The 24,764-nt window shown below is 32.4% G+C and overlaps 2 protein-coding genes across 5 annotated transcripts; both read right to left on the bottom strand.

The window, feature by feature from the left end:
• Positions 1 to 4,685: 4,685 nt before the first annotated feature.
• On the bottom strand, positions 4,686 to 9,666 carry LOC133688999 (uncharacterized). Of its 2 annotated transcripts, XM_062108693.1 has the most exons (3): positions 9,381 to 9,637; positions 8,721 to 8,828; positions 4,686 to 5,143 (listed from the first exon to the last, which is right to left on the bottom strand). In XM_062108693.1, the coding sequence occupies exons 1-3, from the start codon at positions 9,545 to 9,547 to the stop codon at positions 5,089 to 5,091; spliced, it is 330 nt and encodes a 109-aa protein (XP_061964677.1). In that variant the 5' UTR covers positions 9,548 to 9,637; the 3' UTR covers positions 4,686 to 5,088. The 2 variants fall into 2 exon arrangements, 1 of the variants encoding a protein (XP_061964677.1); XR_009841240.1 differs by lacking the exon at positions 8,721 to 8,828 and having other exon boundaries at positions 9,381 to 9,666.
• Positions 9,667 to 10,108: 442 nt separating this feature from the next.
• On the bottom strand, positions 10,109 to 19,277 carry LOC133689039 (ethylene-insensitive protein 2.2). Of its 3 annotated transcripts, none has more exons than XM_062108745.1 (9): positions 19,030 to 19,277; positions 17,933 to 18,175; positions 17,381 to 17,790; positions 16,559 to 16,645; positions 16,310 to 16,420; positions 16,021 to 16,233; positions 14,014 to 14,199; positions 11,178 to 13,895; positions 10,109 to 10,813 (listed from the first exon to the last, which is right to left on the bottom strand). In XM_062108745.1, exons 3-9 carry the CDS (start codon positions 17,627 to 17,629, stop codon positions 10,484 to 10,486), a joined length of 3,894 nt encoding a protein of 1,297 aa, XP_061964729.1. In that variant the 5' UTR covers positions 17,630 to 17,790; positions 17,933 to 18,175; positions 19,030 to 19,277; the 3' UTR covers positions 10,109 to 10,483. The 3 variants fall into 3 exon arrangements, with proteins under 3 accessions (XP_061964729.1, XP_061964731.1, XP_061964730.1); XM_062108747.1 differs by lacking the exon at positions 19,030 to 19,277 and adding an exon at positions 18,555 to 18,778; XM_062108746.1 differs by having other exon boundaries at positions 17,381 to 18,175.
• Positions 19,278 to 24,764: the final 5,487 nt, after the last annotated feature.

Raw genomic sequence — 24,764 nt, 5'->3', positions numbered from 1 at the left:
ATAATAATAATAATAATCCTGAGGGGTATAGCTCAACTAGTGAGGCCCTGAGCTTGCTCCCTAGAGTTCACCAGTTTGAATGTCACAAACCTCAAGGTCACTGGAGGCTTACCTGCCCGTTAACTTCAAGGCCTCGAGGGATTAATCAAGGTGCACGTAAACTGACACAATTACTCACAGTTACCAAAATAATAATAATAATAATATAGCAGAATAAATAACCAACATGGTTGTTTATTTAGATAGTTTTTGTCTTCTGATGGGCCTTTCACTCAAGTAGGCTTCTCAATCCACAAATCTTTGGGCTTTTATCCGGGCCTTTCACTCAAGTAGGCTTCTCAATCCATAAATCTTTGGGCTTTTATCCGACAACAAATCATGGATTGATTCTTAATCCCGTGTAATTTTTAGGGAGCTCAGTGTTGGCATACACCACACCTAGATGACAATGTGTCGCATAGTTTTCTCTCTAATAACTACCATCAACAGTAAGCATCATGCACGGCTTGCCAATAAGGCACCAACTTTTATCACCAATCATTTGTTAACACTCATCCTTTTCACCAATGGAACAACGAGATGCAATAAACAACAATTCACTTTACAGGTTACCTGTATGGTAAAGTCATTATTCTCCATGATTTCTCATACTACAACCACACACTATATGAAATAACTTCACATGGATGAGGTATATAAAAACATTGGGTCACCAAGTATACACAAACAACACAAGTCCACACAACCTTAGCTTATTTATCTAAGTATTAGAGGGTCCCCTAAGAGACTTGTTTTTACAAGAGAGCATGAAATAACCAACCTAAAGACTTCAACCCAAGATGCAGTCGTGTAAAACCCAAATTCAATTTGAAGTTTTTACGACTTCATTATTTTATAAATCAATTTAATGGCTATATTTCCTTGCATAAAATCTAAATTCATTTTAAAATAATGAGAAAAAAGACTTTTTAGAATATATATGAGTTTTCAGAGTTTTCTATATAGTTAAGGGTTGCAACCTTAAACTAAACAACCTTAGTTTCTTTCTCTATAATTTATTACTATAACACTTAAAGATTAAGGAACCTTATTCACATTGTATATTGCATCAATTTGTATCATAGTAGATTGATCTCTTTAATGGATGAAAACGATAGCAACCCACCTCGCAAAGCAGGAATGAAGATCATTTGGGGCACTATAAAGGCTCAAGAAGCAATGCAAGGAATCTAATTGAAAAAGCTAAACCATTAGGAGCAAATAATGATATCAATATAAAATAGCTTGAAACATCTAATTCGGCTAATAGGAGGGATAAACTAGAATTGTGGAAAGAAAAGGAATGTGCTTAGAGGCTTACCTCGAAGTTAGCCAATTCTTAGATCTAATCTTACAAACCCATATAAACATTTAAGTTTATATGTAATGGTGTTTACGATAGGTGAAGCATTAGAGACTCAACTCAAAGTTAAATTTTACATAGATGTGTTCCTAAATTCAACGAAATTCCTTTTTGATGGGAATTTTTTTTTAAAAAAAGATTCATTAATTGGTTGTTGGAGTTTTATTTGAATAAGGTTCCTTGTTATTGAAAAGTAGGATTTTCCATATGTAAACTTGCTTGCAGTGCTATAAAATGGTGGTTTGAAGTTATAGAATATATAACTTGTACTAATAAGCCTCTAATTTCATCATAGCAAACTTTGAGACAACCATTAATTTTGGAGTTTGTACAAGATAATTATGAAAAGATTTTATATTGGATAAAAAAACAATTAGGTTATTATAATTTGCCTTATGTTTAACCTCCTTAAATAGTAAGGAGAAAAAAAATGTAAAGTAAGTGTCGTCTCTCTAAAATAGATAGTTTCAACATTATAACAATGACAACAATAACAACAACAACAATAACATTATTGCAGGTAATATTGTTGTAGTCACTACTCTATTTATAGATGTTTTATCTACTAATAGTGAAGGAAAAATTAAGAAATCTCCTAAATTAGTACCGTGTACTAATTCTCATAGTTTTGAATCATTTAAAGAAAATGTGAATCCTTCAAATCAAACAATCTTGTAAAAAACAGTTAGAAGAGCACAATTAGACACCATCAGATGCATTTCTCTCTATGGAAAATGATGGTGGGACTAAAAACACAAATTAAAACATTAAAGAGTACGTGTAAAAAACAAAAATACTGATAAAACCATAAAATTATTCCTTGCCAAAGACAATAGAATATACATACTTGTATAAAGAACATATCAATGAGCTAGAAAGTCAGAAACGAACATTAGAGAACAAATATGCGAGACTAGAGTCTAATATTGACCCAATCAAAAACTTAAAGGTGAAATAAATTGCATAAGATATCAATGACATAATGAGAGAACTTCTAGGTATTCTTCAACATGCACTTGAATGGAAATCAAAATTGCTATATTCAAAGTTTTTGTTTCTTTGGAAAGGAAAATATCAATTTCTAATGATGAACTTGTGGACGAGTTATTCTCAAATGAGATAGTTGTTGGGTTTCTCGAAACACATATACATTAAAAAAAACAATAAAATTTAAATTTTTATAGAGTCTCAAGGATCCTGTTAGACAATCTAGAGTTTCTTGAGGTTTATATGAAGACTACCTTAAGATCAAATATTATTTTTGGCTTTGAATAATTGCTTAAAGGCTGAGTTGTCACAAATCACAAGTTAACAAAGTTTTCGGCCTCTAACAGTAATCCACACGAACCACCAATAAAAAATACTAAACTCTTTTAGAAGAATATAATTTTTATGTCTTTAAGTACTAGTTATTTTCATTTATGTTTTTTCAGGTTTATATACCATACAATTTAGTACTACTTACAAAACAAGAAGCATAATATTATATTTATAAGAAAACCTGAAAACTTTATAAATGATAAAATATCAATTTGCTCCCTGAATAATATCACATATATTATTTCAGGATACTTTTTCGAATTTATTCAATCAAGTCCGTACTTGAGTTTTATAGGTCTAGAATTATAATTCCTTGTATATATTACACTTTAGTTCTCAATTTCTAATACTTATTTACAATTAAGTCACACTTGATTAATCATTCTATTTTAATTTCTAACTAATGGTTCTTATATGTATAACCTATTAGGTTCCTTAATAAGTTGGTCCAAATATAAATCACAATCCTAAATAAAATATGATTAAATAAACTAAACAACTTAATTTATTATCAATTCAATAATTAATTGATTTATATTTGAAGATCAAGTACAATATCTAGCTACATGTTATGATCCTCCAAATATTAAGAAAATCATAAGTGGTTTGACTTAAACCTTTTAATGATCAGTTTCTTAGTGTAATATTATCCATTCATTAACAATGTTCTGATTTAGAAATTATAATATGGAGTGTGTTTACTATGAAAAATCATGTTTGTTTTCAACATCATACTCATTGATTCTTTGAATAATATTTGAAACTCTTTTCAAATCTCATTTTGTCCTGCTAAAAGATTTATAGTGAATTTAATTTGAGAACATATAGAGTATTTTCCTTAATTCACCTAGGACAATGAGTCATTTCTTGATTAATCAAATACCTTCATATAGTTTATGTTACATCCAATATCTGCTCATTTATTACCATTGATTATGACATCGTGTAGTGGGATCAAAACATAACATTTTCTATATAAAATAACTTAGTAATCTCAAATTTAAAGATCACTTACACAATCGTCGCGTGATTCTTTTCATGAACACAAGTGATCTCTCCATATGAAATTCTCATGTGGCTCAGTTTAATGTACATGTTATATGATAAGAATGTATAACTTAAAGATTAAATAGACTTGAGAATTTTACAATTTAAGAATGTATAACTTAAAGATTTGAGAAACTTTATCTATGTTATGTAATAATCATGATCATTTATGACCTAAACATAAAAACTTAATTTTTAGGAAGTCTTCGATTTGGCTATGATGACAAGAGAAGTTCCTCAGGGAGGTGAGAGCACTGTGCTTGTGCTTTTGTATAAATAAATGCCAACGTTTATCAACTGATGTAAAGTTATTTGACTTTTAGTTTACATCAACCTGGATTATGATAAGTATCATCAACAAGTGCTCGTCTCATTGTCATGATTTATTTTTATTTTTATTTTCAGCATGAATTTCTAAATTTTCAAATCAAGACTGCCCTTTGAATTCCGCATCTTACCACTTATCTAATAAGGTTGACACTTGACTAGGGATGATAATTATACCCGAATTATCATAAAAATAAATAAATAACTTGTCCGAATGAAGCGAAGCAATAGAAAATAAATAAGTGGGCTCAAACTTAATACAAATTTATATATAAGAATAATATGTTATAATTATATTATTTTTTATATATATCCATCTAAAATAGTTTGTACAGGTTTTTTCCCCTAAAATCATTTGATGAATATAAAATGTTTTATTTTATTTTATGTCTTATACACTCTATTTAATGATAACTGATCATAAAACAATTAAATAGACTCCCATCGAAGGTCCACCTCTAATAAAGATGATTATAAAAGTTGAGAATTATTTCCGAATTGAGAATAATATAAAGATTAGGTCTCTGTAAAGGGGAAGATGAAGGGTACATCCTCTATCTTTATAGACCTTCATTATATATCATCCCTATGCTTCACAATGAGAAATCAACTTTAATTTATAGTAACAAACACCAATATTAGTTTATATATTTAGTATTCTACAATGCATAAAATAAAAGTTTTTTTCTTTTTGTTACAAATTAAAGAATAGTTCTTTGCTCACTGCTCAGGCATCCATGTTAAGTTAAACCGTTGCTTATAGGAAAAGCACACACAGAGACTATTAATTTACACCAACTCTGAATTCTAAACATGAGACGGCGATGGCTTCTCCTGTGGCGGAGGCTGGGGTTGGAAAGGAGGGGCGGGAGGGGCAGGAGGCCCATGATACTGGGGAATTCTGGCTGCTTCACTTCGACCCCGAGCCCTGCCAAGAAGGTAAAATGCAAGGGCTACTATTAAGATGAATAGTATCACAGGTAATGACACTATCACCACATAGCCCATTTTTGGATCTGATCGATGATCTCAGGAGGACGGCTACTCCTGCACATTGTCACTTGAGATTAAGGATATTTATCGACGAATAGGGCTAGCTAAACTTACTTATCAGGACCCTTTTTAATTTAATCTTAACCTAAATGTTTGAAATCTTGTCTCCTGTTAAGAATCTAATGACATTGTTTTCCAAAAATTTGACTAATTAATGACCATGGATTGTTTAGTTTATTGCATACTAATAAAAAAGATATCCAGGAATTATTACACTAGTGTGTTTCTATGCATGTAGTTTTCTATATTATGACAAACAAACATGCAATCACACACACAGAGTTACACACACGTACTATATTGTATCGCGCAACTTTACTGCAGGTCGATTAAATTTTTAAAAAAATATTAAAAACATGAATAATTTTTTAACCGTGTTATTAAACCTTACTTAATAAGTTAATCTTAAAATCTCCCAACCTAACTTTTTTTTTAACTGGAGTTTCAAACTAAATCATGTGGGAGTTAACCCGAATTAAATTGATTGATTTCATGGATCAAAATGCAATCTTGATGACTGGTAAAAACATATCTTAGCTTTTAATAAAACTTCATGTTGATAATTTTTTTCATAAAAATTATTGAGACAATGATAAATTAGATCAATCACAATCCCTAAACAAACTGTATCATGGACTCCATTGAGTTTAATAATTTGTTTGTTATAAAATATATTTTTTTAATTATATGATAAAAATATATGGCCACAGAATTGAGCACCAACCTAAAAATAAAATTTTATTTGAGACAATGATAACTCTAAAAAAAGCAACAAAAAAAATCATGCAACTTATTTTCCAATCAATTCAATATTGAATGATAAAATAAAGAAAAAAACTATTAAAAACAATTGACAGACCAAAAACCAAAAAAGCATATCTAGTCAATTGATAAACTCATCAAACATATGAACCGGGTAATTCAGGCTAGCACACCAAACTTGTGAACCGGGTTATAAACTCTAATAAGATTATATTTTTTTTCCAAATTTTTTTTATTCAACTACATGATAAAAAAAAAAATACGATCGCAAAATAAAACATCAACCTAATACTGAGATGCTATAAAAAATTAAGTGGCAAATGAAGGTTAAAATATTTAACATCGCAACACTGGTAATTTACTTTGTTGTGTTTAATAAATTTCTCTATTAAAATAAATTTATAATAGAAAAACACATCAAAATTATAATAAAAACCGACATACACATAAAATTTATTAAAAAAAATACAAGGTTGGACATATGACAAATCTTATAAAAAAATCACTATAAAAAACAAATTTAAAAAAAAATAACCGATGAATCATTCATACCTCTTTAAAAACTAAACACACTTAATATCATTAAAAAATCATCACAAACTAATTAAAACATAAACCCAAATTTTATTTGAAAAAAAATATCAACTAATGCATTATTTGAAAAAAATCAAAACTAAAAAAAAAAAAATATGGAACCAGGACAGGCATTGTTGGGCCTAGTAGGCTAGGCCTGGTGTCTGGTCCAATCAAGCAACGGCTCGCGCACAAGCCTATATTCATTAAATTTTAACAAAGCAAACGACACATTGTTTGTTCATCTCATAAACACCTTAAAGACCTTGTTAAACCAATCCATAGCCATAAAAACATAAAACAATTGCCCTAAAACCCAAAATCCACCTGAAACAAAAAATAACTTTCTAAACTAAAATATGATTTTTAGGTGTTTTCGAGGTAAAAAAACACGTAATATTAACTCCTCTCATCATATGAAACCATTTAACATAAATAAATAATTGTTTTGATGGTCGAATTCCTCACCAACATACATTTTTTTTCTTTAAGTCGAAATCTAGCAACCTCATCTCTCTCCTCCAACCAAAAAAAAATGAAAAATAAGTAAAATAAAGTTTGGTATTAAAATTGAATTTTGTAAAAGTCTAAGGAGCGGTAACCCGATAGATAAAAAAAATGAAGGACTCAAATGAATTTTTGATAGAAAATTTTAATTTGCCACTTATGTTATCGATTTTTTTCACTTCAATTCTCTTTCTTTCAATTAAACCCTCCCTTATAAAAAAAAAATACAATTAGGCTCTAATTTGGTCTCAAAAGGGCTTGATTGTGTAAAAACATGTTCAAGAACCAAATTAAAATTTTTAAAAAAATTGCACCATTGTAATCCACAGTAAAATATGAGATGATGAATAGTTTTTTTTTAAAACAGTAAAAACACATGTTTTAGTTTTATGTATAATATGGGTTCTAGCTCCATAAGCACAAATCTAATGTTGCATAAAAAAATTTAACACAATCAAAACATGCATACTAGGAATATATATTATTTATACTTGAGCAAAACTAGTGTACATCACTTGCTTGTTGAAGCACTTAAAGATTTATCATGTTTAAAATTGTTGTTGTCAATGATAAATCATTTATTCATAAAGCTTTATTGTTTTTCGTTTGGTGAAAAAAGTTGTTTGCAATAAGCTTTTCAAGATTAAAGCACCATCATATTGTTTAAATGCATTTCTAATTAAGTCCATGAATACAAGAAAATAGACTTAAATATCTCTCAACAAAACCAAGCATAAGCTCTAGATTGGAAGGAAAACCAAAACTTCAAAACAAATGAGAAAAACTGAAAATATAAGGTGAGGAAAAATCTGAAAATTCTACAAAAAAATAAACTAATCAGAAAACTTTTCCTACAACCCCTTTTTTATAGTTAATTTTAGAATCAAAACTGATAAGAATTAATTTTGATTCAATTATCAACTTTAATTGCCCATCTTAAAATCATAATTAAACCTAATTGATTTGGTTTTAAAGAGCTAGAAAAATATATCTAAAAAATTATCTAGGTTATGAAGAGTAAATTCTAAAAAAGAAAAGAAAAAACTGAAAAAAATTATCAGACTTAATTCTTAGGCTGGACAAGAGAATAGCTTGAAAACAATAATTCTTTATGGATGAGACCCAAACCTAAAATTAAATTGACAAAAAATAAGTTTTTATAGTATAAAAAATATTTTACAATAAAACCTGAGGCCTGAGCACAAGCCGAGTCGGGCCAGGCCATGCACGTGAATTTAAGTCCAAAACTTATTTTGTTTAGATCCTCTTCTCTCTAAAATATTAGGTATTCTTTGAGCCTAATATTAACTTCGAACCTTCCCATTATATAAACAACAAGTAATGCTTGTTTTTTTTTCTAAGAGGAATAAGAGTTTTGGAGGATTTTAAGAAATTAACTCATAATTTGTTTAAATTATATTAATATTTCAAGTTTATAATGAAGATTAAATTCAAATAAAGTTTCAAAAATTAAATCCACTTTTAATTTAACCTAAAAAAGAAGAAGCTCGTTAACCAAGTTTTAACAAGAATTCTCCATTAGACATCTTAATTAAAACATATCTAAGATTACACCTTTCTCATTAAGGCCAGGAATCCAAATGGTATAACCGAGAATTACCCAGTCAAATCAACACCATAAATTGGGCATGGCAACGAAAAGATAGAAGCATGAAACAAAGCATTTCTACATTGAATTCCTTTGAACATTTGGGGTGCAAATGTAAACCTCAATATCTGGACAAAGCAGCATCTCAAGAACCATATAAAACAAGCATGAAGGACGGACGGATCTTTTTTTCCTTTTTCTTTCTTTCTTGAACGGGGACCAGACACCCTACGTCAAAAACAAAAAACTACGGTAATCTCAGGACACGCAGAGCAGAGATTTATGTATTCTCACGGTCACAATTACTCTCCGATCCGATGAGAGAAGTTTGTGCCACATTAACAACTAAAAAGCACACATGGAGATTGACACCCTACTGCCAAAATCCCCACAGAAAGGCTCGAGGGCTCTACCCCCTTCCTCCTTTCCCCTCCTTTTAGGGCTGTTGCCTCCCGTTTGTAACAACATTTATCATCGCTTAGAAAGAACAACATCAGTATTGATGTTAATTTTAGTGGATGGAGATGAAAAGGAACAGTTAACAGGGTAAACCTAAGTAGGTGATTATATGCCATGTTTAATATGCAAAATCACTTGACTGACACAAACCCATTTTCCACTTTCAATTTCTAACTACATATTCATGTATGGATTCCCAATTAATTAAGATGCATCTGAATTACTTACACTCCAAACTGCTCCATTTTAGTGTATTAATAATTCATGTAAGTGAATTATGGTAGTAGGAGTTTTCATATGATCAGAAAAGGCGAGGCTTACCTCTTTGTGGATTGTTTGCGATTGAGATTCAGCAAGAAATCCTCGTCGGTCGCATGATACGAAGCAAGAAAAAGCAAAAAATTCTTATAACAATGGAGAAGCGTGCGTGGTGGCATATTTCCAGGCTGGGCTAAAGATAATGTGTTCCATGGTACACGTGTCATCATCACTATGGTTACGTGAGGTAGAAAACAACACTCTTACCGACTCCATCCTGTGAAGGAAGGGTGATTGAAGTGATTTCAATTTATAATGGTCATAACAAAACTACAGGCACCTTGTTTTGTTTTTTGTCACCGTTTAGAAATACAAGTATAGCATGTTTCGGAATGAGTTTTAACATATTTTTAAAAAAAAATTAATTTTTTTACTTTAAATTAATTTTATTTTAATATTTTTAGATTGTTTGTTTTGATGGCATAATATTAAAAATATATTATTTTAATTCTTAAAAATAAAACATTTTAAAAATCAGCTACTCGAAAATTCACATTCAAACAACTGAACTACTTCAGTCAACCTGGACTGAATGAATCAATGTAACATCAGGACCAATAACAAAGTTTTTTTTTTTTCCAGATGCGAGATCCTTTTTCTGTATTTATTACCTTCCCTTGAGTAAAAGAGTTCAATGCCACTCATGGTCATGGATCAGGTAGCCAAATCTTGACACTCCTGCCCTATTTTGTGTTTCTCACTCTCGAACTTAGACAAGAACATATGGATAATTTTGCTCTACAGAACTTGACGAGACTTTTAACATAAATAAGGTGGTTATTAGTTACACAACCAGAAATACAATTACTCGAACTTTCCACCTTTCTACCCATTTTTCTTTAATTCTGCTGCAATTACATATCCAGTTATCTATATCCCTATGTATACATAACATACAAGGAAAATTAATTTTTGCAGCAGACCTTTTAATGAGAGAGAGAGAGAGAGAGAGAGAGCCCCACAACAACTGAGCAGTAAGAATTCCTGAATTAGTAAGCTGCGTTTCAAAATTAAACAGCTTGATACCATCCAGTTGGGCAAACTGATGGAACAAAAGCAACGAGCTCTTAGGAGCTGATGTCAGAACCTTGCTCTACCCAGACTGCTCATTTACTAGCAATTCCCTTGCTGGATAGTCGGCGCTTGTAGCGCTTAAGCACAGAAGCCAGATTCTCTTTTCCCTTCGGGAAAGCAACATCGCCAGCAGCAGTTCCTGATCGTCCCTTGCGACAAGATATGGCAATCTCTACATCCTTAATTAAGTCCAGAAGCGTTGCTGCAGTTGTGCATTTCCCCCTACCTGGTTTCGAAGCAGGTGGCAACATTCCATTCGAAACAGGTGGACTTGACCTGTGCTGGTGGGATGCAGGGATTTGAAGGCAGAAGCATGGGGACATGGGACTACGGGGCTTTGAAAATGCCAATTCTATGATACCCTGTTATTCAGAAAGCATAGCTGTCAGTTTTGGAGGACGGGTAAAACAAAACCTACTACTTGAAAAAACACACCAGAAGAGGATTTCAAGAGCCAAGAAAAATGAAGCACATGTATTGCTACCTAAGGGATGTTGCAGATGATTTAGTTGCAACAATAAAAACCAAGACGCCCAGCAACTATTTGGCTCAAAATGAACAACAATATGCAAATATGTGCAGGAAATTAATGCGTTGCCCACCATTCAAGAGCATAGAAAGGGTTTTTTTTCCTGGACGATCTACAAGCACGAGCATTTTATGCAGGGGTCAAAATCCCTTGATCAGAATCGCATAAATAGATGGCAAAAGATCAGAGAAATTTACCTGGAGACGATTTAGCACATAAGTGTATTTCCCCCACAGCTCAGGCCGGCTTTCCATGAGTGACAAATCCAGAATGCGGTGAATACACCAGACCCCAAAGCTTATTATCAAATCCACTCTCCAAACACAGCCCTCCCCACAATTAGGAACTGAGGAAACCATAATGTTGGTGATAGCTGCATCGTCATTCCTCAAAACAGACCCAGACTTCCTATCAGAATACAAATATGGAGAATCACCCATGTGAGCTACACAGTTCATTTCTCTTGTTTCAGCTTCATACAAATATCTCTCCCTTGCAGCAACGCGATCAATCAGATCCTCATCAGCACCATCATTTTGCCTGAACAACCAGTCAGATCCTTCCAATTTCAAAAGCTTCACGATACAACGCCTAAAAGACTGAAGAAGTTGGGCCTCAGGATCCACAGGAGAAATTACTTCACGATTGATAGAATTAGACCGATTTCCTAATCCACTCCCAACAACACGACTTTTGTCGGCAACACCAAACTGCTCAAATGGCTGCCTAGACCAGAGGGATCCAGGGTCTGGAGTCATGTGAAATGAGAAAGCATCCCCATGTCCTTTTGGGAGTCTATTAAAAGACAAAGGGCCTCCTGCTCCTGCTCCTGCTCCTGCACCTGCACCTGATCTTGTATTTGAACAATAAGATTGTTCATAACCTGTTCTACTAACCGATGAACCAAATCCTACAGACTTGTCCCACTGAGCATTCTTTTCAGACATATATAGGTCCCTGTAAGGACCAGCAAGCCCTGCGATGTCAGGCAAACTATGGTACTTCTTCGTATTAGCTGACTTGCCAGCATCATCAGCAGATCCAGAAGAGTAAACATCATGATAATGTCTTTCAGATTGCAAGGTGCTATTTCTAGATACTGCAAGTTTCTGAAATCCTGGTGGTTGTGAAGAGCTTGGTCCATTTTGCAATTTTTGCCCCATAGCAACAGTAAGTGGGTCCCTGTAGTTTCTAGGGCCCAAGGATGGTGATATCGGTGCTGGTGAGTCCATTTGACCATTTAAGCTACTGGAACCTCTTTCCTTAGCAATTTGATTGATGATGGATGCAATCTGATAACCATGCACTGTAGCTGGCTGAATACACCGGCCATCAGAAGATGGTAGCGTGTGTACACTAGAATACCGTCTCTCACTTGAGTCAGCTATACTGCGGCTGGGACCTTGTGCATATGCATCCAACAACTGAATGTGGTTGGACCACAAAGAGGATGGTCCCCTCTGACCTCCATAAGATGAGTCGATATTGCTCGGCACCCTCAAATGATTGGAAGAGTCGCCCAAACTTGAATGGATCAGAGAATCAGATGCTCTACCACCAACAGATGAGAAATATCCGCTAAATTCTTTCCCAGCAGTGTCCACTTTCAACAAAGAAGGCTTCAAATCAACCCCCAGGGCATCCAGTTTCTTGGTCTTTGCTTCTTGAGTTGTTTGCCCATGGAAATCATACAATTGTCCCCAAAACTCATCAAGAACTGAAGCTAATTGGCGTCTTGCAGCACGACCCAGCCCTGCTAATCTTGAAAGACTTCCAGCACCATTCCCACCCTCATCACTTTTACCACTAAGACTCCTAAATGATCCAGGACCATCCGATGTCAAAGATGAAGTGCTTCCAGGAACCCCTTTGGATGATTCTTCAGGCTCCCAGCTATCCCCTTCATCGTCCTCCTTTTCAGCATGGAAATCACCATCTATATCCACAGTCTTTTCAACTGAGTCCATTGATTCAATATCAGTCTTCTTGGCACCAAGCAATTCACTGCCAGGGACCACATTCATAGCAGCTGACAGAGATACTGACTCTATTATAGGTGATGTTTCCTCCTCATAGAATGTTCCAGGACTAGAGAATGTAATTTCAGAATGATTTTCTTTTATAGTAGTCAAATGATGTTCCTGATCCGACTCCATAATTGTCACAGGCAAATCAGGATCAGCATTTGCAACAGTTACATCCGAGTAACTCTCGGCAGATTTCCCTGGACCTGATAATTGTTCTCGCCCCCCTATGGATTCCTCTTCAGTATATCTGGTTTCACTAAAAAATTCTTCCTCTATCTGCATGGATGGCTCAGATGCAGTATTTTGTACATCCCAATTCCATACCTGAGCATCTAAGTGGGTTGCAGATTTCAATGGGGTAGCTGCTAGCCAGAGCATCAAACAAAATGATGAACAGGCAGTAATGAGAAGAACAGTGTAAGAGGTTGACGAACCACCACTTGTGCTCCATCTCAAATTGCCTGCCCAATCACTATCCCCAAAAACCATTTCCACCACAAAAATAATCTTTATGCCAAGCATCCCCATGAATGAAATCAGCGCTAAGAACTCCAAGAATGCAGAAATTTTGTAGGCAGCCATCACTTGTCTAGATGAAGCGATACGGAAAAGGGGAATCACCGAAGATGGAAGTAGTAAAGCTACCATAACCTGTGTAAATATAAGCAACTGGTATATTCCTTCAACTCCTGAAGTCCACACACAATAAAGAGCTGGAACTACTGCAATAATTCTGATTGTTGCACGTTGAAGCCAATTAGGAATATCCAGTCTGAGAAAACCCTGAAGCACTACTTGCCCACCAAGATTCCAGGTAAGTGCAGTGATGTGATTCGCGAAAAACAAAATGAGTGAAAAGACACAGAGTGCTACTGGACTTCTGAACACCTGAAAAAATCATTATTTGGAATTGAAGTAATAAGTATTCATCAAATTCATACAGAATAATGCTTGCATGCCAAAAAAAACATCTTCACAACTAATGAATATGAGAAAAGAATTGTACCGGCTCCATAAGTGACATCGCATCAGGAAAAGTAAGTAAAACAAGGCCAGTACTGTAGAACACATTTGCTGCGGAGTTCATAAGCACATAATTTACCAGATAGATGCCACTGAAGATGCATAAAATGGCAAAAAAATGGTTAAGGCACAAGGCACCCTTGGAAATATTTGGTGGTCCCTGATGTTGCTGCAAGAAAATTAAAGATATCAGATTTCAGTAAGTAATCCAACAAAAGCTATCAAGTAATATCAAGATATCAGCTTAATTCAATAACAGTGATTAAGCATCAACAAGGTGCACATGTCAAATTCATTTCTATTTTCCAACAATGTGCAAGAGTAAGAAGCTTTCATGCTTGTTAAGCAATACCAGCAAACTCAAATGTCTCTGAAAACAAAACAAAAATATACAATGAGATCATGGCTTCCAAATGCACACCAAGAAATTAATAAGAAAAGGTTGAGAATTATTTTTCAAATGCAATGCATCACAAACAAAAAAATGATAAGATTAGCTTAAGCCTCATATTATCCAGACACATTTGCATGAAAGCAGCAATTGTTTAAAAATTGTTTGAGTGCAGAAGAAAGAGAAGCGAAAACCAGCCTAAATTCCCTCTGAAATAGTTTGTGGCTTTTACCACCACCCAAATGAAATAAAGTTGGGTCGAAAATTAAATTTGGACTTCAGCAACTTGTTTCCACCAAAGGTATACTGTATTCCCAACAAAGGAGGGTCTCCATGGGCAATCTCAAAACAATGTCAATCATAATTGCTACCCTAAAGTTGAATGTCATCAAAATCCAGGGCTCCTCTTAGGTATAGTATATAAACATCAAAATAAGCACTATTTGAAAGATTCAAAAATTATAAGAAATCAGTACCGCAATCCTATTTATCAAATTCTAAGTTATAACGATTCTGCTACAGGTTGTGTAACACCGCTCTGGCCAAAAGCCTTTTCTTCCCAACCTGAAGACTAGTGATGCCATGAATGATGTGTTCAGCAACTAGCCAAAAACATGGACAGCTTGATGGTTGTATCTCTGAGTCTTAAAATCTATTCTCTATGGGGTCTATTTTTTTACCCTGTCCATAGGAGCCTTCACCAAACATTTACACACACCTAACTAGCTTTATAAACACCCGCATCCTTAACAATGCAAAAGATACATGTACACATACCGACATGGGAAATAGTCGCATTATTGGGGAAAATTGATATCCATTCACCAAGCTATATCAACAGAATACGCTTATTTGGCCTTTTTGTTGTCTAAAAAAATAAAAAAAGCAGGCTGGATGTTGTTGGGAAAGCGACACCATAAAGCATCAGCCCAGGACAGGTACAGATTCTCAGATTTCTCATGTCAAATACCTCACTAACCCAATTGCCAGTATCATTGTCACGAGCCATTACGTGAGTGTTTGAGAGTAAGGTAGCTTATGCTTTTGGATGCTTTTCAAAAGTGCGTTTCACTTAAAAAAGCATCAAATTGATGTTTCTTTTTAGTGCTTTTCGATGATTTTAATGTATTCATGTCAAAAATGGGGGAAAATCATTTTGATGCATTTTCAAGCGAAAAGCACCCTTAACCACAATACCAAACATGCACTTAGAAATTCTTTTAGAAAAAGAAAACCATGCAAGGCAACAAAGATCGCAAAGTGCACACTTGGACTCAACTCTCAAACATCCATGCATGGCATAATTGACACAAAATGACATGTAAAATAAAATAAGCACCAACATTCAAGTGGCGAAGAGCAGAAAACACAATAAATCCTCTCTGCACCAAAATTAAAAACTCAAATGTCAAATAGACACCTCAAAGCTCAAGCTGCAATAAAAAAACTGGTAGATATTGAGATAAAACTAACAGCATGCCCAATAAGGCATGCCAGCAAAGTCTCTGAAGAGTATACAGAATGGTATTGCCAAAACACACAAGGCCAGAGACATACAAAAGGGCTGGAAGAAAAAAATGAAAGGAGAAAGAAACTTACCAGCACAATGGAAGAATGGAGGAAAAAATTGTGAGGCATGATACTTGCTCCAAGAAGACTCATCAGAGCAAATGCACTGTCCTCGCTTAATTTTGTTGGCATCCCGTTCATAGGAAGAGGGATTTCTGGTTGGCTGATGAGAACTCCGAAGAAATACAAAAGTAATAAGAAGCCTGCAATGCATGTGCTGAGGAAACTTGCCTTGCATCTCTCCTAGAAAAAAAAGGTAAAAAAATCAATAGATATTTATAAGGTGAGCAAATAAAAGAATGCGAGCAACTGGACTTACCAGGAGGGTAGCAAAAACTGGAAATAAAACAGCATCAACAGCAGCTAAAAAAACGCAGGTGGATAATTCCATTCCAAAGAGAAGATTAAGACCATGTGCAATGCCGAGAATCTATTGAAAACAATTCACAAGTTAGGACCACAAGAAGGGATCTCTAGTATATATCACATCACATACCAGATGCCTTAAATCCATATCTTTGGAAAAGGCAACCAGATATACCAAATAACTAAGAATGAGAGGAACTACCATAGTGAGGTCCAATGCAATCACCGAAAGTGCTGCTTGAACTCCTAGAAACATGCATGTCCACTTGTCATACTCATCACTGCAAATCTAATGGCATCATAAAGAAGAGGTGAATTAATTAGACTTCAAATCATAATTAGACATGTGGAAGGTAGAGGTCTACGAAGAACCCTGCTATCTTCAGGTCATGCTAAAGAAACGCACAACCATTAGAATGCAAGAATCATGACACAGAACACAAAAATACTACAAAAGCAGGTTCTCGTCTGCTTCCCCTGCTACTCCTATTGCTATTATGACAGCTAATTGTAAAACAAAGATAAGAGCCCCCAACTCCTAGTCAGAGTTCTTATGAATTTCAAATAGTATTCAAAATTCTCTGTTTTCGATTATTTAATAAATCACTTAATGAAAGTAGATTATCTTTCCATTCATTGCAAAACTAGGCCATGCTAAAGAAAAGCACAACCATTAAAATGCAAGGATCATGACACAGAACACAAAAATAATGCAAAAGCAGGTTCTCCGTAGGGTAGATAGCAGGGTCCTTAGTAGACCTCTACCTGTTCCATTAAAAATGCAAGGGACATGAGCAGTACCATGTGGACTTAAACCAATCTAATTCCCATTTCCAAATTCTAATATTTCATTACTCCCATTTGCAAGAGGGAGAAAGAGCTCAAGAGAAACTAATCATGTTGGAACACAAAAACAACACAAAATTATTTCATCTTTGAATAGAACATGTGTGATCATGGAATTAACAAGTAGAGAAAAGTAATGAAAGAAACATAGAATATCCTTGAGGAAATAGGATGATACCTGGGCAAGATCTTTTCCAGTTACCACACCAATTCGAGCAGAGAGATACTGGCATAAAATGGCAACAAAGTTGAAAATAAGCATCGGCAGCACCAGATCAAACCCAAAACGTGCACCACCTTCGACAGTTGCTGCCCACTTTCCAGGATCAACATATCCAATTGCAATCAGAAGCCCAGGTCCCAGAGCAGGAAGCGCCCGACGAAGAAAATGCGGTAGATGGTCAGCATTTACAAACTCAGTTTCCATGTTACTGATCAGTATGATATTTAATATCACTTCCAAGCAACAGAGGAGCCTCCCAGTGAAAGCCAAATAAATAAATTACATTGCTGCTTAAAGCTGCACCTCCTTATAATTTATGCCTCTTTTCACTAATCATTCAACAGGAACACTAACTACTACTTCACCTGAAAATGCTTGCACGAGTAACACCAAAGTCAATTACACTTCCTTTTGAAGCACATCAACAGAAAGTACAGAGTGTGTCAAACAACAGCAAAGATAATATTCAACTTGAGGCTCTATCAAATGCACTTAAGCAGATAATACCCAATAGAAACTCTTTGAGGAAAGGTTAGTTGCATGGTGATCGCTAGCAGAAATACCAATACTAGCTGTGATCGTCGGATACCAATCGAACACTTGCAAAATCAGCTTGCATGCTACACGGGAGTGACTGTGATGGCCTACTGAGTAGGCTATTCATCTCCTGACAATGACTAGCAGCTAGCCAGTTTCAAGCAAACCTTACTGCAATTATTTGAGTTTTATCCCCACCTTTGATGTTCAATCCTGATTCCATAAACAAAATCAGTCAACGGCTAAAATAATCTCAAAAAACTATATAACTTGGAAGACTTTGGTGCGCAACAGGATGAAGCAAGCCACTGGAGTTGCAAGATCATCATTTAAATGGAGGATTTGAAGAATCCATTAGTTTCACAGGATAAAAAATAGACATCAGGCAATAGGGATACAGTAGACATCAATCAGGTCTGCCTAGTATTAAGAAATGCAGTCTTCAAATGATTCAAAAATTACCAAAAAAAAACACAGAAGTAACAAAGACACTAATACGAAAAACTTCCTAAAATCATTAATTAAAGCATCCGCAACAAGCTCACTTGCACAAATACACAAAATCAGAGAGGCATATGTTTTGTATCATTACCTTAGAATATACTGAAATCACCATTTCCAAAACTAACTTCGACAACATTCACTCTTAACAATCAACATGATCAGTTAAAGCTACAGCTAAAACATCAAAAATCAAATCCTAGTAACTATTAAAACGCAAAAAGCCACCCCAGATCTCACCAATACATAAACCAGTATCAAAACCAGCTCAAATGACAACAATTCAACAAATAACCAAACACCCACCGTTACCCAAAAACTCAACACCTATAGCTTCAAACCCAGAAATGAAACGAACCCACAAAACTTATTCAATCAACCCCCACCCCCCGCCTCCATAGATCCGATTCACAGAAAAAAATACCCAGCATTCGTACAAATTTCTAGGTCAATAACTCAAAAACAACAAGAACAAATCCGTACGATACCGAAGTTTATATCTTTTCAAGTTGGGTTTTTGAGAAAATAAATAAAAAAGATTGTCTCTTTTTCTTCTTTCGTTTTACCTTTCTCTTTCTCGGAGTGATAGTTTCCTTCTATCTCTACTTGTCCTCCCCCTCCCTCTCTCTCTCTCTCTCTCTCTCTCTGCAATCTCTATCCGGAGCTGTACACAAGTAGATCTCAAAAAATAAAAAAAGAGGGTCTTCAAGAGAAGCCACGCAGTTATTAACTTATCAAAGGTATTTTTTTATTTTCCTAGAAAGAGAAAGTTCAGTTTTCCGGGAAAGTTGTAGAGAGAGAAACAGGAAGTGAAAGTGAAGGGATAAAAAAGATATATGTTTTTATAGAATATAATAAATATAATGGTGTTTGTTTACCTGTTTGGGATTGGCTTTTTTTATTAATTATTAATTTTTTAAGTCTATCAAAATGGAGTGAATTAAAAAGAGACAGAGAGAGCGAGGATGAGTTTGGATAGAGTAAAGACAAATTATTTTTGTTGATATTTTGCTTTTTTTAATACATAGTTACTGTTGCAGGATTTTTAGAAGGTATTTAGAGTGTAATAATTGTATTTTAAAATATTTTTTATTAAAAAATTATTTTAACAATAATATATTAAAATAATAAAAAAACAATTAATTAACCTTTTTGAACCATAATTCCAAACATTTTATTGTGTCTGGTTTTTATGTTTTAAAAGCATTTGTAAACAAATTTGATAATTTTTTATTTTATTATTTAAAATTAATATTTTTTTTGTATTTTAATATAATAATATTAAAAATAATTTTTAAAAAATAATTATTATTATAATTTCAAATATATCATTAATATAATACGGCCGGAACCTAAGAAGGTGATAAGAGAAGATGCTTTGTACAGTGAAGGGACATGGAGAATAATCTGTTGAATTAATTGATGATGAGATGGTTATGAGTTAAATAAAGGAGACTTGTACTTTCATCTCATCTTTACACGTATTATCCAAAAACAAAAACTAATATCCCTGGTAGTGCATTTACTATATTAACCTTTAATCATTTTATCTTTTGCTTTTGCTTAAGAAATAAGATGGTTGTTTTTCTCGTAACATAAATATTTTTTGAAAATTATGCAGGATTATTTTAATAATTCTTTTTAATGTACGGTAAAATTATTTATATAATCCTTAAATAAAATAATCAAATATCTTCTACGTAATAATATTTTTTTATTTTTTATTTGATAGAATAATAAAATTACTACATTATTCTTGTAATCCAAATTTTTTTACCTTTGTTTTGGGAGTTTAGTTGTAATTTCATCATAAATTATTTGTTATTATTGTTTAGTCCCGTGAGCATTTTCAGTTTTGTTCAAATAAAAAAGCAAAAGGGTTGTGCGTCAACCATTTTGTTGTCTTCTGGTGATGTGAGCGGCTAGTTCCAATAGTTGTAATCGTAATTTCACCACATATTTGATTTGTTTTGGCATCCTTTTTCTCTTTAGATGGCGTATGTGTAATGGTTCGGCGTGGTTTGGCCTAAAATTCCTTTTCTTTTCATTCTTTTTCTTTCTTACATTGTGTGTTGGACATACAAAAAATTATATCGGCCCTTCAATTTATTTTTTCTTTTGATTCAATCCCTCTTCTCTTATTTGCAATTATTTTATTTACATTGATTATTTCTAATTGGATTTTATTTCGATTTCATCCCTAGTCATTTGATTTTTTTAATTTATTTTAAATTTGGTCCCTATTCTTTTAATTGTTATTTCTTTTGTTTTGAATCATTTTCTTGATTGATTTGTTTTTTTTTTCAATTTAACCTCTATGCATTTATTTTCATTTAATTTTTATGTCAAAATTGCTCCTGATTCTTTTAATTGCTATTTTTTAATCATTTTTAATGGATTTTTTTTTACAATTTCATCCCTAAACATTTAATTTTATTTGATTTTTATGTTGAATTTAGTCCTAATTCTTTTAATTTTTATTTTTTTAATTGATTTTTTTCTCAATTTCATCTATCGATATCTGTTTAATTAAGAATTTTGCTTCTTTGTTTTTTCAGGTTTTCCTTTAATGGGTCACCTCGGTCTCATAACCCAGGTAATAGATTTATAATAAATTTCTTGATAAGACCCGGATATAGGGTTTTATTGGTTGCGAGTTTTTTAAGATTTGACCATGTTTATAATGTTTGTTCAGATTTGCTTGGTTTTTACAGATGTTTTTAATTTCACCCCCTATGATTTTTTAATCTTTAAAATTTGGTACTTATTATTTTGATTGATATTTATTTTATTTTGAATTATTTTTTATTTTTTATTAAATAGCATCCTTCTTAGGTTTTTTCCAATCAAATTTTTTCCTCATTCTTTTTGTAGATTTTGCAATTTTTTTATTAATATTTTCATACTGATTTCATCCTTCAAAATTAAATTGATTGAGAATTATGCTTCTTGATTGAATTTGAGTAAAAACTTTCACGAGATGATTAGACCAAGTTTAAGAGATTTGTCGATTTTCTCCTATTTTTTTCTTTTTTTAAATTGATGTTTTCTTTTTCTTTTTTTTTTATCATCATCCTTAAATTTTGTTTTGTTATTTTCTTCAGTTTAATTCTCTTTTTTGAACTTTTGTTTTCTTATTATTTTCGGTTTGATTCTATTGGTTTAGCTTTCAACAATTTTTAATCTATAAAAAATATATCATATTACAAATGATTTTCAATTTCACCCCCTATGATTTTTTTAATCTTTCAAGTTTGTTCCTAAATCTTTTAATTGGAATTTGTTTTTGGATAATTGTTTTTTAGATTTCATCCTTATTGGGTTTTTTCCTATCAGATTTTAGCCCTATTTCTTTTTACTGTTCCTTTTCTTTTGCAAATTTTTTTATTAATATTTTTTTCAACGATTCCATCATTCAAAATTAATTTTGATAACTTTTAAGCTTCTTGATTGAACTCAGATCTATTATTTAACAAGTTGCGAGTTTTTTATATTAGACTAAATTCAGAAGGTTTGTCTAGGTTTGCTTGGATTTTTCTCTTTTTTTTAAGCTAATATTTTTTTTTTAAGTTTGACTCTTTTTTTCTTGGTTTTTCTTTAGTTAGGTTAGCATTTAATTGTTTGATGATTCGAATAGGATAGGGTGTGGTTTTTTTTTGTTAGTGTTTTTCATTGTTGTTTTTTTTATATATTATTTAAATTGTCACTTTAACCAATAACTTTGGACTTGAATTTTTTTTGTAATCTATCATTTTTTTTACATAAAAAAATTATTCAACCCATGGGGACACACGAGCAACATATCTAATGTGTTTCTAAACATGAATCACTTTTATTATTTCCCGAGACAAGATGATGCTTTTTTAGTAATAATCTCTTAGTATAAGGAAAAATACCTTCTTCTTTTATCATGCATTAAAAATAAAATCTTTGGTTCATATTTTACTATTTATCCATCCTATGTTTTGTGATTCATGTCAAACAACAACAAGAAAGAAAAAGAAAAAGAAAAGGATGTTAAAGTTAAAATTAAAATTAAAAAAAAAAAACTAAAAGATATTAGCATAGATCAACGCACAAAATATTATGAATTTGAATAATATATTTATATTTTTGCCTTTATCAACAAAAACCAATGGTCTTGCTGATGGGGTAATATCATCTTTTCTACATGACTCCTCAGTTAATACCAAATTAATTGGGACAAATTGATCTTTTTATATTTTTTAGTACAGTAAAATTACTTATTTACATTTAAAAGCAAGTAATATTAAACTCGCACTCGGGAACTTCTTCATCTTTTCATTTATTTAAGCACAGTAAAATGATTTAATTACCCTTATAATAAGAAATTATTAAGCTAGCGTTCAGGGTTGTTTTTGTATAATCAAGTTTAAAGATGAGCAATTTGATATTTTAATATATATATATATATATATATATATATATATATATATATATATATATATATATATAAGTGGCTGGCGCGTGCAACACACATACTACTGGGTTAGAAGGCGCATGCGACATCTTTCAACAAAAGAACAATGGCTTCTAGACGTTTTTTGAATTACCTTAGTGACCCCTCCATCTTTAAACCAAGGTTGTCAATTCCGTTCCGTTCCGCCCGGAATGGCCGAAACATTCCATACCAATTCAAAAAACGGAACAAATTTCATCTCATTTTAAATCTCGGTCCGTTCCGGATTTTTGGGCTAAATTCCGCCCGAAACGTTCCGGTTTCATTCCACATGTTCCGTTCCGCTCTTGAAAAGCCATTGAATCAAATTGAACCTTATTCAATTTAATTAATTAAACCACCCAATTATAAAAAGCTCTTTTTTATTACTATTTTCTATAACAATGATATTAATAATAACATTGAAAATTATTATTACTATTTTCATTAACAATGATATTAATTTTTTAAAATTAGATTTATCACTAATATATATGGTTTATATTCATGTTATTTTTTTCATGTTTATACTTTGTAGGAATTTGAGCAAAACAAGGGATGCTTTAGATTTCATTAGCCTTAATAACATTGACCTAACTTTATATTTAAAATATTTGTGTTAAAATATTTTAATTTCATAATATTTTGATATTTTGTTTAAGTTGAATTACTTTAAGTTAAAGATCTATTTAATCTTGACTATTTAGAAATATTTTAAATTTTGAAATTATATTTGTTTGGCATTGTGTTTGTATTGCATAATTTATAATTAATTTATTTTGAATTTGAATTATGTTTGTTGAATATATATATATATATATATATATATATATATATAAACAGTATAACCCCGAAACGGCACGCCGAAACACTCTGAAACTGAAACATTCCGTTCCAATTGAAAAAACGAAACAGCTACCGAAACGGAATTGACAACCTTGCTTTAAACAACATATGTGGCCATTGGACCTAAAGTTTGGCGCCAACAAACTTTTTTTTTCTTTTTCTTTTCTTTCTTCCCTTTGATTTCCATGCCTGCCCCTCCAGTTTTTCAAAGAAACCTCTTCAATTTGTTTTTCCTTCAACTTTGGTCTATGTTCTTTTGTTTACTATTTATTTTTATTTAAAATAATTTATAAAATTGAAATTGTTTTTCAATTTCATCATCCTTTAATTTTTTTCATCTATCATATTTGGTTTTCATTTTTTTATTACTATTTGTTTTTGTTTTTTCATCAATTCCCTAATTAATTTTATTTTTCAACTTCATCCCTCGTTATTTTATTTCATTTAATTGGTCATCATTCTTTTGACTGCTATTTTTTAATTTTTTTCTTAATTTATTTTATTTTTCAAATTTTCATTTGATTTTAATATCAGATTTGGTCATTATACTTTTGATTACTATTTTTTTTTAAATTTTGGATGATTGATAATTTTTCTTCGTGAATTTTTTGGGTTTGCCTTTTGTGGGGTAACCCGGTCTCATATATGGTCCCGAGCTTTAAAGATTAGCTTGATTTGACTTTGAATTTTTTTTATTTTTTTTAATTTCATCATTCGATATTAGGTTATTGAACCTTTAATTTCGTGATTTTTGTTACTATCTGTTCTATGGGGTTATCCCAATCTTATAACTCGGGTCGCAGGTTAATCGAGTTAATCTGAGTTGACTCATGTTTTTTTATTTTTTTAATTGATTATATTTTAGTTTCACTTTTTATTATTTAATTTTTTTTAGAGTTGACCTTCATTGTTTTATTCAATTTTTTGGTATAGAGTTATTCCTATCTCACAACTAGACCATGAATTTAGCATGCTGACACGAGTTTGGGGTTTTTT

Source organism: Populus nigra, chromosome 3 (genome assembly GCF_951802175.1).
Source record: "Populus nigra chromosome 3, ddPopNigr1.1, whole genome shotgun sequence".
Lineage (NCBI taxonomy): Eukaryota > Viridiplantae > Streptophyta > Magnoliopsida > Malpighiales > Salicaceae > Populus > Populus nigra.
Note: the sequence above shows the minus strand (reverse complement) of the source record. Positions and strands in the feature narration are given on the sequence as shown.